Source organism: Macaca thibetana, chromosome 5, assembly GCF_024542745.1.
Source record: "Macaca thibetana thibetana isolate TM-01 chromosome 5, ASM2454274v1, whole genome shotgun sequence".
NCBI lineage: Eukaryota > Metazoa > Chordata > Mammalia > Primates > Cercopithecidae > Macaca > Macaca thibetana.
Window position 1 is genome coordinate 50483942 of NC_065582.1, and position 15494 is coordinate 50499435.

The window sequence follows — 15494 nt, forward strand, 5'->3', positions numbered from 1 at the left end:
CACTTATGCTTACATTCTGGTGAATTAACTGATCCAGAGCAGTAGAGAGTGTTTGTTGTTTTTTACTTTTCCTCATTTGAGTTCAAAGAGCTTTGCAAATTATCAGATCTTCTGCAATAAGTTGCTAAAGCTGTTTCCCCCAATCCTATAGAACAGAAAACAAATTAAGTTTTTACTAGGATTTGTTTCTATTGCTACACTAATATAAAAGGTTGGCAAGGCCATGTACGGTGGCTCATGCCTGTAATCCTAGCACTTTGGGAGGCCAGGGCGGACGGATCACGACGTCAGGAGATCGAGACCATCTGGCTAATATGGTGAAACCCTGTCTCTACTAAAAATACAAAAAATTGGCTGGGTGTGGTAGCAGGCGCCAGCTACTTGGGAGACTGAGGCAGGAGAATTGCTTGAACCTGGGAGGCAGAGGTTGCAGTGAGCCGAGATCGTGCCACTGCATTCCAGCCTGGGCGACAGAGCAAGACTCCATCTCAAAAAAAAAAGAAAAAAAAAAAAAAAGATTGGCAAATCAAGGCTCTGACCAATGTATATGGCAATCGAGGCTCTGCCAATGTGTATGACAGAGATTACTACTTACTGCTATAATCTAAAATACAGAAGTGTTTTTAGTACTCCTTTTAGAAGCAGCTTTTCATACAGAGTATATTTATCTACAAGTTAGTGTCCATTTAAATGAATAATGTGTAATCAGAAAGTCTGCTAATCATGCCTCTCATATTTTTCTTGTTTTCAATGTATGGTTTCAATATCTTATTTTTTCAGTTGGCCGTAAACCAAAGACCCAGCAATCACCAATTTCCAATGGGTCTCCTGAGTTAGGTATAAAGAAGAAACCGAGAGAAGGAAAAGGTAATGTGGGGAGGGTTGCTTTGGAAGTGAGATGATTTTTTTTTCAGTTAGGTGACATTTTTGCATTTGTAAGAAGATTATTTCTAGTACATGCACATATGAGAATACTGTCGTTGGTAATAGTTCTTAATAAGGGATGTATCAGCATCATGGGGGGAGCTTTTTCAAAATACCTTTGCCTAGTTCCTACACCACAGAGATTGTGTAGCCATAGTTATATCATGGGGGATATAGGGACTTTTGGAAAAAGTCCTAAGGAAGTCTGATACATATTCTCCTTAACCATTGACTTAGGGGATATGTGTATGTATAATAGCACCCATCCTCATATATAGGTACCCATAATTCAAAGGGGTTTACAACTAAGCCTTGTTTCTAATAGATAATTTCTTTCTTTTATTATTTTTGTGAGACAGTTTCTTGCTGTGTTGCCCAGGCTGGTGTGTGGTGGTGTGAACATGGCTTACTGCAGCCTTGACCTCTTGGGCTTAAGCAATCTTCCTGCCTCGCCTTCTGAGTTGCTGGGACCACAGGCGCATGCCACTCTCCCTGGCTAATTTTTTTTTTTTTTTTTTTAATTTTTTTAAGTTTTTTGTAGAGATGAGGTCTTACTATGTCACCCAGGCAGGTCTTAAACTCCTAGGCTCAAGTGATCCTTCCGCCTCAGCCTCTGAAAGTGCTGGGACTACAGGCATGAGCCACCGCACCTAGCCTGATACATAACTTCTTTTTTTTTTTTTTTTTTTTTTGAGACGGAGTCTCTCTCTCTGTCGCCCAGGGTGGAGTACAATGGCCGGATCTCAGCTCACTGGAAGCTCCGCCTCCTGGGTTCACGCCATTCTCCTGCCTCAGCCTCCCGAGTAGCTGGGACTACAGGCGCCCGCCACCACGCCCGGCTAGTTTTTTGTATTTTTTTAGTAGAGACGGGGTTTCACCGTGTTAGCCAGGATGGTCTCGATCTCCCAACCTCGTGATCCGCCCGTCTCGGCCTCCCAAAGTGCTGGGATTACAGGCTTGAGCCACCACGCCCGGCCCTCATAACTTCTTAACTGTTTAGAAGCAATGCAAGAATTCAAGGCGAGCTAAATTTTAATTTTCCAGTCAACAAATTTCAGTCACATCAGTTACAATTCAGAACAAAACCATGCTTATTTGCTTATTTATTGACTTACTTTTACAGACAGGGCTGGAATGCAGTGGCGTGACGGTAGCTCACTGCAGCCTTGTACTACTCTGCTTATAGCCTCCCAAGTAGCTGGGACTACATGCACACACCACCGCACCCAGCTAATTTTTTTTGTTTGTTTTTTTAAGAGATGGGGTCTCATGCTTTGTTGCCCAGGCAGGTCTCGAACTCCTGGCTTCAAGAGATCCTCCAGCCTCACACTCCCAGAGTGCTGAGATTATAAGCATGAGCCACTGCCCCTTGTCTATTTTTGCTTTAGAATTCGTGTATCCTGATTAAAGATAAAAACAGCACCAAATCTCCCCCATTCTGTGCTTTCTTAATTTGTCAAATAAGATGATTTCAAGTGACATTTCTTTTTAATATTATTTTTATTACTTTTTTATTACCTTTTTTTAAATTTTATTTTAAAATCTTCTGTAGAAACAGGATGTCCCTATTTTGCCCTGGCCTCAAGCGATCCTCCCATATTGGCCTCCCAAAATGTTGGGATTATAGGCATGAGCCACCACACCTGGCCTTTAATTTTATTGTCACTCAGATTCTGACAGATAAAGTGTCATTTCAGTAGTGGTTTTAGATGTGTTCTGTCTGCCAGTCTGATAACCAAAAATTTATCACTTTCATGAATAAGTGTTTTCAGACCAATATTCAATAGTTGGATAAATTTTACATTAATGTATTTAAATTTATTCTGTCCTTATCAGGTGGTTTGACTTAATAATTTTAAATAATTAAAACAGAAATTAAGTCTAGTTAAAAAAAATTGTCTCCAGTAAGCCTTCCAAGAAATTTGGTATTTCGATAGGCCAAAAAAAAACAACAAAAAAGTGACATTGAACACTTATTCAGGAACTGGTGACCCAGTTTGGGGGAGGCTTAGGATACTTTTCTTACCTCCTTGTTTGTCTTTGGTTGTTGTACACTTCTAACATCTTAGGTTTCCTCTTTTAATTTATATTGAAAACTTTAAAAGTTAACAGAGCAGTAAATATTAGAAAACTAAACTATAAATATACAGTTATTACTATTGTCTTTTAAATAATTCTTATCCTCAGTGGTATCACTTATACTCGAACATCTTTTGCTTAAGACTGGAGAAAAAGTCTGTGACCAGTTTTTACCAATTTAAATCATATCTCATTACAATTTCAGTCTTGTATTAAATTTGAGGCAGTGTGTTATAATGTAATTAATTAAAGCTATTACAGTCAAACCTATATTCAAAATCCAGCCAGTGTTTTTTCTTTTGTAAAATTATGATAATAATGTTTGTCATAGGCAAATTCCTTGTTACCTGGTAAAGAAAGCTTCTCTTTCTGAATCCTGTTTTCCCTAAAATCAGAAATAGAATTTTTAATAATTTTTTTCTTTAGAGATAGGGTCTCACTCTTGTCACCCAGGCTGGAATACAGTGACATGATCATGACTCACTGCAGCCTCAACCTCCCAGGCTAAAGTATTCTTCTGCCTCAGCCTCAAGTAGCTAGGACCACAGGCACATATCACCATGTCTGGCTAATTTTAAAATTTTTTGTAGAGACGGGTCCCCCTATGTTGCCTAGGCTATTCTCATACTCCTAGGCTCAAGTGATCCTTCAGCCTTGGCCTCCTTAGAATTGTTCATTTTAACTTGGGGATGGCAACGTGGGTGCAGTGAGTATTTAAAGATAACCTGAGGGGTTTTGATGAGTTTAATTCAAAACATGGAAACATTCAGATATCTTATATGCAAGGCATTGTCTATATTATACAAAAATTTCTTCCAGATAAAATCTTTACTCACACTTACTACTATGTGAACAAAATAAAAATGCCCCAACTACACATTTTTATGTAACTGAAGATTATACATGGTTTATTTTAATAGTTTTTAGGTAGTGATGCTGATGTAATAGAATCCTAGAGATACAAATGTAACATTGTGAAGTTGAAAGTCAGCTTTTTTTCTTTTTTTTTTTGAGATGGATTTTAGCTCTTGTTGCCCAGCCTGGAGTGCAATGGCGCGATCTCAGTTCACCGCAACCTCTGCCTCCTGGGGTCAAGCGATTCTGCTGCCTCAGCCTCCCGAGTAGCTGGGATTACAGGCATGTGGCACCACACCTGGCTAATTTTTATATTTTTAGTAGAGATGGGGTTTCTCCATGTTGGCCAGGCTGGTCTCAAACTCCCGACCTCAGGTGATCCGCCCACCTTGGCCTCCCAAAGTGCTGGATTACAGGTGTGAGCCACCACGCCTGGCCGAAGGTCAGCTTTTTTAGGTCAACAGATGCATAATGGGCTCAACTCTGCGTTATTAATGAATTTACTGGATTTTCAGGGAAAGCCACAGTGAAAGTGAAATGCCAGAGAAAAAACATCAGTATTTTGATTGAAGGTGTTGGGGTAGTGGTGGCCGTTTCGGGACTCTTTTCTCTTCTTCTTTTTTTCTTGAGATGGAGTCTCGTTCTGTTGCTCAGGCTGGAGTGCAGTGGCGTGATCTCTGCTCATTGCAACATCCGCCTCCCGGGTTCAAGTGATTCTCCTGCCTTTGCCTCGCAAGTAGCTGGGATTACAGGCACCTGCCATCATGTCTGGCTAATTTTTGTATTTTTGTAGAGATAGGGTTTCACCATGTTGGCCAGGCTGGTCATGAACTCCTGACCTCAGGTGATCTGCCCACCTTGGCCTCCCAAAGTGCTGGGATTACAGGCATGAGCCACCGTGCCCAGCCTTCTGTTCTTCTATTAATAAGAACTTCTTGGCATCTAGAGGTTATGAAGGGAATAAAATAAAAACAACCTGAAAAGCCTCTTCTCATGACTGCTGCCCACTACTCTCCCCTCCTTAATAAGGGAAAAAAGAGTGTGATACTTTCTTCCTTTTGGGATTAATTTTTTAATTTTACTTACCCAGATTCCCTTTCGTTCTTTTACGCACATCCTAGCCATCTTCCAAGACTTCATGATGGCCTCTCAGTCCACTTTATTTTCACTCCTGGAATCCCACAGACATTATTTTCTATGATTACTTGGGATATAGTTAATTATGCATTGCTTTGTGATAGACCTTATATTGTTTCAAATTGTTACTTATTTCTTGCATTGTTGTTTAACTTGTCATCTACTTTCTTTTCCCTTCTCAACTAAATTATAAATTCCTTGAGGCAGGGACCAGGTTTTAAATTCATCTCCTTAAGCATGATATGTGATGAATAAGCATTTTGTTCTGCAGAAATATTCTAATATTTCCTCATTTTAAAATTTTTCTAGCAGTGTGATCCAGAGCTAATGTTATAGTTAACATTTGATGAATACTTGACTAGTTTTAAGGAATTACCATATTTTTCCATTTTAGGACCTCAGATTTTAAGATATAAGTATAAACAATGAAATCCTTTAAATATTATCTTCCGTCTACTGGGTGTAATCAGTAGAAAGTGATTAGAAATTTTTTTTTAATCTGTTTTTAGAGGCAGTAATGTTCTTTTTTTTTTCTTTTTCCTGAGACAGAGTTTCACTCTGTCACCCAGGCTGGAGTACAGTAGTGCGATCTCAGCTCACTGTAACCTCTGCTTCCTGGGTTCAAGCGATTCTCATGCCTCAGCCTCCCAAGTAACTGGGATTACAGGTGCACGCCACCATGCTCAGCTAATTTTTATACTTTTAATAGAGATGGGGTTTCACCATGTTAGCCAGGCTGGTCTCGAACTCCTGACCTCAGGTGATACGCCCGCCTCCCAGCCTCCCAAAGTGCTGGGATTATAGGCGTGAGCCACCACATCCAGCCAACAGTAAAGTTCTTTGCTATCAAGTCTTAATTGACTGGTAGTACAGAGGAAAATGATAAGAAAATGCTTAAAGAGTTGAGGGTAGTTTGCACTTATAATATATATACCTCAGAGTTCATGCCTGTAGGTGAATCAAAGAAAAGTTTCTTACAAAAAGATCCTAGGTCTGATGCCTAAAAGTTTTACACATTTCATTGCATTTTGCTTGCCTATCCAACAAAATTACTAAGTACCTTTTGATCATGGAATTTAGGCTTATCATATGATAAACAAAGGTGTAAACAAATTTATTTTATTCAGAGTTTAAATCTGTATAAACTAATAAACTTGATTCTGTTTAATTCAGGTTAACTTTGCCTAAGCAATTATGCCTTTGCCTTTACTGAACTCAAAATCTAGGATAGGGTGATATGTAATGTACAAACGCCAGAATCTGTATTTTAGCATCGTAACTGTAAGCATGCGTAGTGGATACCATTTTTTAAAAGTAGAAACAGGCTGGACGCAGTGGCTCACACCTGTAATCCCAGAATTTGGGGAGCCTAGGTGGGCGGATCACCTGAGGTCAGGAGTTCAAGACCAGCCTGGCAAACATGGTGAAACCCTGTCTCTACTAAAAATACAAAAATTAGCCCAGTGTGGTGGAATGTGTCTGTAATCCGAGCTACTCGGGAGGCTGAGGCAGGAGAATTGCTTGAACCTGGGAGGTGGAGGTTGCAGCGAGCCAACGTTGTGCCACTGCACTCCAGCCTAGATGACAGAGCAAGTCTCCGTCTCCAAAAAAATAAATGTAGAAACAAGTATATTCAGGATTTTTAAGTTACGATGAAGGACACTTTATTTGCTTTTAATTATGTATTTAATTATGTTAATGAATTTGTAATCAATGTTTGTCATTGTTTTTAAAGGAAACACAACCTATTTGTGGGAGTTTCTTTTAGATCTACTTCAAGATAAAAATACTTGTCCCAGGTATATTAAATGGACTCAGAGAGAAAAAGGCATATTCAAGCTGGTGGATTCAAAGGCTGTCTCTAAGCTTTGGGGAAAGCATAAGAACAAACCAGACATGAACTATGAAACCATGGGACGAGCTTTGAGGTAAAAATGCAAATGAGCTAATATTGACACAAAATTTATGTATTTCTTTATATTGTCTATTAGCTGTTTAAAGAGAAGCTGAAAATCCTTTACAACTTTTAACTTTGGGGGATATTCTAGAGGAGCATCTTAGATTTGGAAGTAGATGAGGAGATAGGAGTTTAGTCTACATGCTTATAATTTTAACATAATTGGAAAATTCATTTTTGCAGAAAATGTGCTTTTGTACTTAGGACTATTTCTTAATAGAAATTGTGAAGTTGTAGGCTTAAAAAAAATTAAGCCTAAACAAATTATGGTTCCTAAAGTTAATTTGTATTTTAGTTTTTAGGAGTTTGTCATAAATGGATTTATGTTGATAGGAAAATTTAAGTTTTATCAGTTTGGCCGGGCATGGTGGCTCATGCCTATAATCCCAGCACTTTGGGAGGCTGAGGCGGGCGGATCACTTGAGGTCAGGAATTCAAGACCAGCCTGGCCAACGTGGGGAAACCCCATCTCTACTAAAAATACAAAAATTAGTTGGGTGTGGTGGTGCTCACCTGTAATCCCAGCTATTCAGGAGGCTGAGGTAAGAGAATCGCTTGAACCCAGGAAGCAGAGGTTGCAGTGAGCCAAGATTGTGCCATTGCACTCCAGCCTGGGCGACAGAACGAGACTCCGTCTCAAAAAAAAAAAAAAAAGAATTATCAGTTTGATAAACCCACAAAATTCTTTCATTGGAAAGTACATGGCTTCTTCTAATTAAAGGTGTTTTTAAGTGAACACATGGTTTATGTGACAGTATTCGCAAATCTCTACTAAGTTTAAGTGTGGCTTAGATAATTTTTCCAGTAATATCAGTTTGTTTTTATAACCTATGTAAATCAGAAAAGAATTTCTACCAGTGTCAGTATAGTAAAATACTCAATGGTAAGGTAAATTATTTCTTTTAAGAAAACGAATGAACTTTCAGCTACTTTATAGATCTTAAGTTTGTAGGACCTTGGCGCCAGGTTCCAACCTGATTCCTACTCTAAATTTGTAACCTTTTGAGCAGTCTAGGCAGTAAGAGTTTGTTTTTTTCTCATCTGTTATTAGGGATAAGGGAATGTTTCTATTAGTATGCACTGTACATAGTGTTTTTGGTGGGGGTAGAGTGGGGTGGAGAAATAATATACTTGATTCATTTGGTACATTTTCCCCTTACAGATACTACTACCAAAGGGGAATTCTTGCAAAGGTTGAAGGACAGAGGCTTGTATATCAGTTCAAGGATATGCCCAAAAACATAGTGGTCATAGATGATGACAAAAGTGAAACCTGTAATGAAGATTTAGCAGGAGCTACTGATGAAAAATCATTAGAACGAGTGTCACTGTCTGCAGAAAGTCTCCTGAAAGCAGCATCGTCTGTTCGCAGTGGAAAAAATTCATCCCCTATAAACTGCTCCAGAGCAGAGAAGGGTGTCGCTAGAGTTGTGAATATCACTTCCCCTGGGCACGATGCTTCATCCAGGTCTCCTACTACCAATGCATCTGTGTCAGCAACAGCAGCTCCAAGGTAAGTGAGGCAAACCATTAGTTATAATGTATTTACTTTTTTAAAAAGTCTCCTTGGTGAAAGCGAAATGTCCCTTTGCTTAATATTAGTGTTCTAAGAACCCAGTGTTGTCAGGACTTTGAAAAGTGCTTGATATTTTAATTATATTTTTTATTGTTGTTAAAGTAGATGTCTTGCTGGGTTCAGTGGCTCACGCCTATAATCCTAGCACTTCGGGAGGCCAAGGCAGGAGGATTGCTTGAGGACAGGAGGTCAACACAAGCTTTGGCAACATAGACCTCCTCTCTATAAAATAAAAATAAAAAATTGCTGAGCGTGGTGTCACATACCTGTAGTCCTAACTACTCAGGAAGCTAAGGCAGAAGAATCACTTGAGCTTAGGATTTGGAGGTTGTAGTAAGCTAAGATTGCACCGCTGTACTCCAGCCTAGGCAGCAGACCGAGACCTTATCTCAAACAACAACAACAACAACAAAAGTAGATGTCTTAAATTACCTGAATTGGTTTTTATGGTTTTATAGATGGAGCTTAATGTAGGCTTTAGTTTTTAAAATATATTTGTGTCATGGTATGTTTGTGTCAGACATCAGGAATTGCCAGTATCTCTGTAAAATTTGGGAGCACTAGTTTTACACATTTTGGATTTGTATTCATCTTTTACTCAGGAGACCTATTTTCTCATTTGGCATTAAATATAATCAGCTTTTTTCTTTCTAATGTACTAGGACAGTTCGTGTGGCAATGCAGGTACCTGTTGTAATGACATCATTGGGTCAGAAAATTTCAACTGTGGCAGTTCAGTCAGTTAATGCAGGTGCACCATTAATAACCAGCACTAGTCCAACAACAGCGACCTCTCCAAAGGTAGTCATTCAGACAATCCCTACTGTGATGCCAGCTTCTACTGAAAATGGAGACAAAATCACCATGCAGCCTGCCAAAATAATTACCATCCCAGCTACACAGCTTGCACAGTGTCAACTGCAGACAAAGTCAAATCTGACTGGATCAGGAAGCATTAACATTGTTGGAACCCCATTGGCTGTGAGAGCACTTACCCCTGTTTCAATAGCTCATGGTACACCTGTAATGAGACTATCAATGCCTACTCAGCAGGCATCTGGCCAGACTCCTCCTCGAGTTATCAGTGCAGTCATAAAGGGGCCAGAGGTTAAATCGGAAGCAGTGGCAAAAAAGCAAGAACATGATGTGAAAACTTTGCAGCTAGTAGAAGAAAAACCGGCAGATGGAAATAAGACAGTGACCCACGTAGTGGTTGTCAGTGCGCCTTCAGCTATTGCCCTTCCTGTAACTATGAAAACAGAAGGACTAGTGACATGTGAGAAATAAAATAGCAGCTCCACCGTGGACTTCAGGCTGTTAGTGGCAGTACTGACATAAACATTTGCAAGGGAAGTCATCAAGAAAAGTCAAAGAAGACTTTAAAACATTTTTAATGCATATACGAAAACAATCAGACTTACTGGAAATAAATTACCTATCCCATGTTTCAGTGGGAAATGAACTACATATTGAGATGCTGACAGAAAACTGCCTCTTACAGTAGGAAACAACTGAACCCATCAATAAGAAAAAGGATTGAAAGGGACCAAGCAGCTCACTACGATATCAAGTTACACTAAGACTTGGAACACTAACATTCTGTAAGAGGTTATATAGTTTTCAGTGGGAGGGGTTGGGATGGGTGATCTTATTGTTACATATAGCAATTTTTGATGCATTTTATATGCATACCAGCAATTATTACTGTGTTCGCACAGTTCTCACTTAACTGGTGCTATGTGAAGACTCTGCTAATATAGGTATTTTAGAATGTGAATTGAAGAATGGATCCCAAAAACTTCAGAAAGAGGATAGCAAAAAAAGATCTAGTGCGATTTTTTATATATATATATATACACACACACATATATATATATCATATAGCTTAAGCTGATTTAAAACAAAGGCCTTAGACTAATTTTCGGTTTTCTTTCTTGAAATAAGCTAATGGCTTGTTTGTGTAAAGCTTTTTTATTAAAAGAAAAATTTTAAAAATCTTGTACCTAGCACAGTATTGTTATAGAATTTACATGTAACATTTTATATGGTAGTTTAAGTCTGTCAGTTTCTTAATTGTGGACAGATTAACAGTTGGCTCTGGCCTTTTGCTGTAACATGCCTGTGTCACTCAGCCCTGGCATTTGTGCAGACATATCATTTTCAGTTCTGCTGTCACTTGGAAGTTCAGGCTCAGCATGAATTTTTGTCAGGTAGCTCTAATACCTGGAGTTTTCTTTCTTTCTTTCTTTTTTTTTCAGTTGAAGTTTATGAGGGAAATACCAGTGTTCAGATTTGAACTATAATAGTTTGTATATTCAACATTTGAAGTATATTCTATTTTGTTGTACTCTTGTTTCAAAGTGTATTCAAGTAGGTTTTCTGAAATATAGAAATGAAATTTATCTTCTGTTTTGGTCTCTGGTGATATTTTTAACAATATTTAAAAGCCAGCATAGACATGTTTTAGTTAAGAAGTGATAAAATATCTCTATTTCTCCTTCCCAACTACTGCATGAAGAAATTCTACTTCTGTTTTGTTCCATTATATTAATATTTGGCAAATACCTGCATGTTGCCAGTTTCTTTCTAGTTGTAATGACGAACTATAATGTTCTGCTTAACATAATGAATTTAGTATTTTAGTTGTCTGCACTTAAAGAATTTATATTTATAAAACACTTCAAACCATTTGTTTCACAATCAGACCTTTTGTGGATAAAAAGAACAATTACTCGCCGGGCGCGGTGGCTCAAGCCTGTAATCCCAGCACTTTGGGAGGCCGAGGCGGGCGGATCACAAGGTCAGGAGATCGAGACCACAGTGAAACCCCGTCTCTACTAAAAATACAAAAAATTAGCCGGGCGCGGTGGCGAGCGCCTGTAGTCCCAGCTACTCAGGAGGCTGAGGCAGGAGAATGGCGTGAACCCAGGAGGCGGAGCTTGCAGTGAGCCGAGATCGCGCCACTGCACTCCAGCCTGGGCAACAGCGTGAGACTCCGTCTCAAAAAAAAAAAAAAAAAACAAAAAAACAAAAAAAAAACACTCTTCTAGCCCTTTTACAGATTAGGAAGTTAAGGTATCTGAAGGATTATATAAACTATGTAATTTCACTACTGTCTGTCACTACATATCTTAATGCTCTTTTCTACTACAAAGAAAAGGTATCTATTTTTACATCTTTTAGAAATTTAGATGAAATCATACTTAATATTTTTTGTCTTTTATTTGTGCATTTGATCACATACTACTTAGGTCAGAGATTGTTTATAACAGTTCCCTTTGTAATCTGTTAAACTTTTCCATAAATGTGTTGATGATACTTTTATTCAAAATCTCAAAGAAAAACTCACTTGATTCTTTTCCCATTTGGGAGTTACTCTCAAATTCTACCTCCTTTTAAAACATTTCCAAAATATTTCAGGTTTGAAAATTGATATTAAGTGCTTTGGCACTTAAGTGTATTATCTTGTTTATTGCACTGTGACTTCATTTGTTTAGTCATGTCTTCCGTAATGGTCATTTAGAGCAACAATTATTTTATGCTATACCTACCCCTCTCCCCAAGTGCTAAGCATATTAGACACTCGGGTCAGACATTTATTGATTTTGGGAACATTTGCTGAGAATATAAGTCACATGCTTAAAAACTTTCCTTCTATGCTGGATTCTTAATCGGTTCTAACAGGGTTAAACCAGGGCTATCTAGCTGCCTCTGCTACTCTACTGGAAATTTTTTTCTCTTTGATAATCACATCTAAAGTCTAGACCTGGGGCCAGGTGCAGTGGCTCACGCCTGTAATCCCAGCACTTTGGGAGCTGAGGCGGGTGGATTGCTTGAGGCCAAGAGTTTGAGACCAGCCTTGCCAACATGGTGAAACCCCGTCTCTACTAAAAATACAAAAATTATCCAGGAGTGGTGGCGCATGTCTGTAATCCCAGCTCCTCAGGAGTCTGAGGCACAAGAATCTCTTGAATCTGGGAGGTGGAGGTTGCAATGAGCCAAGATGATGCCACTGCATTCCCTCCAGCCTGCATGAGTGAGATTCTGTCTCAAAGAAAAAAAAAAAGTCTAGACTTGGAAACATACATATTGACAGTATATACTGATCAGAATGTTGCAGATTGAAATTATCAATGATGTGCCTCACCCCTGAAATTATCAATGATGTGCCTCACCCCCATCCTTCCTGCCCTTTTAATGTTATGGCTTTTAATCTCAGCCCTTTCAAACTGTAAATCAACATAATTTATAGTTGCTTTTTTGTGTCCAGTCTGTTAGAGGGAAAAAAGCCCACATAACCTTTGCTTGATGCTACTACATTTTCCAGCCTTACTAGATCTTTAAATTATGATCAGTAGTCTATCAGTTTATTCTTTAGGCCACTTTCCAGCAACAATTCCAGCCTTCACTACCTTTCTCACCAGATAACCAGTATACCTCTATACAGAGAACTTGGTCATGAGCTGTGAATTCCCTCCATTCCTGGACCCCTTGCTACAGATGATTTACTTACTCCAACATCCATCCTTACCACCTGTCTCAGGAAGGAGGTGCCCTTCCTCCTGTACTCAGCATCTCCCTTTCACACCTACTTGGTCTCCTTGCTCCCACAATTAATAGCCTATCGATAATTCTGTCCCTTCTTTTACTTCAAACAGCCTGCAGTCTGAATTCTTGCTTAGAAACAGTTCTCCGTGAGATCTCCAATAACACAGTTGTCAAATTAAACAGACACTTTGGTTCACTTAATCTCATGCCTACTTCTCAAAACTCATTTGGTTTCCCATGTTTACTTTCTTCCTAACCAACTTAATTTTTCTTTGTTCTTTCTGCCTATGGGCTTCTTTTCCTCATAGAATTGTTTTAAGGATTAAATGAGTTAATATATTAAGGATTTGTAACTAGTGTCTGGCACATAGAAAACACTCTTACTGGATGTTTACTATTATTATTTCACTAACATAATTGTTAGATAATCTCACCCATGCCTGTGGTTTTTACTACCAAATCTATTGTTAAAGCCTAGACTTTGACGCTGTCATTTTTTTTTTTTTTTTTTTTTTTTTTTTCCATTGGAGTGCTTCATGGAATTGCGTGTCATCCTTGCGCAGGGGCTGTGTTTAATCTCTGTATCGGTCTAGTATTAGGATATGTGCTGCTGAAGCAGGCACTACTCTGTCTTAGGTGGGTTTATCTAATTGCCACTGGCTATTTCTTCCTGAGTATCCAATTGAGCTCTCTTCCCTCCAAAATCTGTTTCTCTTAGCCCAGTAAATAATACCAGCAACCCCATTACTCATGCTAGAAGCAACCTGGAGGCCATCCTAGATACTTTACCTCCTCTAATCATTAACCAAATTTCTACTCATGGTACCTTCTAAATACCTTCTCTTCCATCCTCCCTGTCTTTCTTTGTCTCACCAAGTTTCCTTCTAATCCATTCTCCAGGCTACCAGTTGAAAGCTTTCTAAATGCAGCTTTCATCACTCACGAACCTTTGTGATTGCTTCCGATTCTTCAGTGGCATCTCTTGCTAAAAAGATGCCTAAGCATAGCAATTAAAGTCCTTTGATCTGGGCTCTGCCTATCTCCCCAAGCTTCATTCTCTTGCTACTCCTCTCTTAGACTTACCTGGGCTATATTTCATTTTTTCCCAAATATTCTAGGCATTCATACCTCATGAGCCATCCATTGATGGCTTCTTTCTGAACAACCCATTCCTCCTTCACCTACATTGGAGTTCAGTTTTATTTACTGAGATATGAGGTGACAGACATCAAAATAAAAGTTTCTGAAATAGGCGTGGAAACCATTCAGGTTGGGGAGTGATCTGTGAGTGAGCTCAGAACTTAAAGACTAGAAAGAGTAAAGTATATAAAGATAGGTTGGGGGAAAAAAAAAGAATCAGCAACGGAAGTCAAGAACTATTCATAGAGAATAAACAGGACAGATAAGGTAACATTTCAAGATATGGTGGCAACATCAAGTGCAAAAAGAAAGGCAAAACAAATCAGGCCAAAGAAAAAGCCACTGAGATTCCACTGACAATGAGAGGGCAGTTCCAGTGAGGTGTGGTGGTGAAGCCAGAATGTAAGGGATGGGGCACTTCGTACATTGGCGTGTCTGACACAGCATACACTCAGGAGTGTACATTTCTGATCACATTAACAAGTCATGTCTAATTTCTAATAAGACAAACTAAAGACAAAATTTTGGCCTTGGGGTTATTTATAAGGTCTCCTATGATCCTTTTGCTTTAAGTCTCCTATCCTACTTTTATGAGGGTACTACAGAGCACTTTATTTTTGGGAGGCAAGAGTAACCCTTTAGTTCCACAGCTATCAAAGCAACTTATCCTTTTATTGTAGCTTTTAACCATTCACAGTACTGCGTCTTCAGTGGCTGTGATTCATCTAGTCTTCAACCCCTTTGTTACAATCACCGTCCCCCATAATTAAAACATATTCTGTAGCAACTCAGTACACTGTGATGCCAGCCCTGATGGTAGAATAAGATACTGCTCACCCTTTACAAGGGCACTGATTTGCTTCCTATCTGCGTCACACCTCCAAACCTTTGAAACACTCACATGCAGCAGGGAGACTTATTTGAGCACCCACAACTGTCTTTCCGAACACTGCAACTCAGTAGTAATGCTTTGGGTTCAAGACTAAAAAACAGTACATCACAGCTTCCAAAGTGAAAATATAAGTAAAACAGAATTGCTTGGCCAGACGTGTGGCTCGTGCCTGTAATCCCAGCACTTTGGCAGGTCAAGGCAGGTGGATCACGAGGTTAGGAGATCGAGACCATCCTGGCTAACACGGTGAAAGCCCATTTCTACTAAAAATACAAAAAATGAGCAGGGTGTGGTGGCAGGCGCCTGTAATCCCAGCTACTTAGGAGGTTGAGGCAGGAGAATCACTTGAACCTGAGAGGCAGAGGTTGCAGTGAGCCGAGATCACA

General features: G+C 39.2%; 1 protein-coding gene and 1 non-coding gene across 16 annotated transcripts in view; one reads left to right on the forward strand and one right to left on the reverse strand.

Annotated features, from left to right (window-relative positions):
* ELF2 (E74 like ETS transcription factor 2) overlaps positions 1-15494 on the forward strand; it is a 134356-nt gene that overhangs the window by 112796 nt on the left and 6066 nt on the right. For 10 of the 15 annotated variants that reach the window (XM_050790221.1, XM_050790223.1, XM_050790222.1 and 7 more), the window contains 4 exons: positions 781-867; positions 6731-6923; positions 8115-8465; positions 9191-10930. In XM_050790221.1, the coding sequence (XP_050646178.1) occupies positions 781-867; positions 6731-6923; positions 8115-8465; positions 9191-9815 (1256 nt within the window). In that variant the 3' untranslated portion in view covers positions 9816-10930. Of the gene's footprint in view, positions 1-780; positions 868-6730; positions 6924-8114; positions 8466-9190; positions 10931-15494 lie in introns of those variants that run through there. The other 5 variants (XM_050790228.1, XM_050790229.1, XM_050790233.1 and 2 more) reach the window with 2 other exon arrangements.
* On the reverse strand, positions 13595-13699 carry LOC126955825 (U6 spliceosomal RNA). Its single transcript, XR_007726116.1, has one exon. It is a non-coding gene; the product is annotated as a U6 spliceosomal RNA (small nuclear RNA).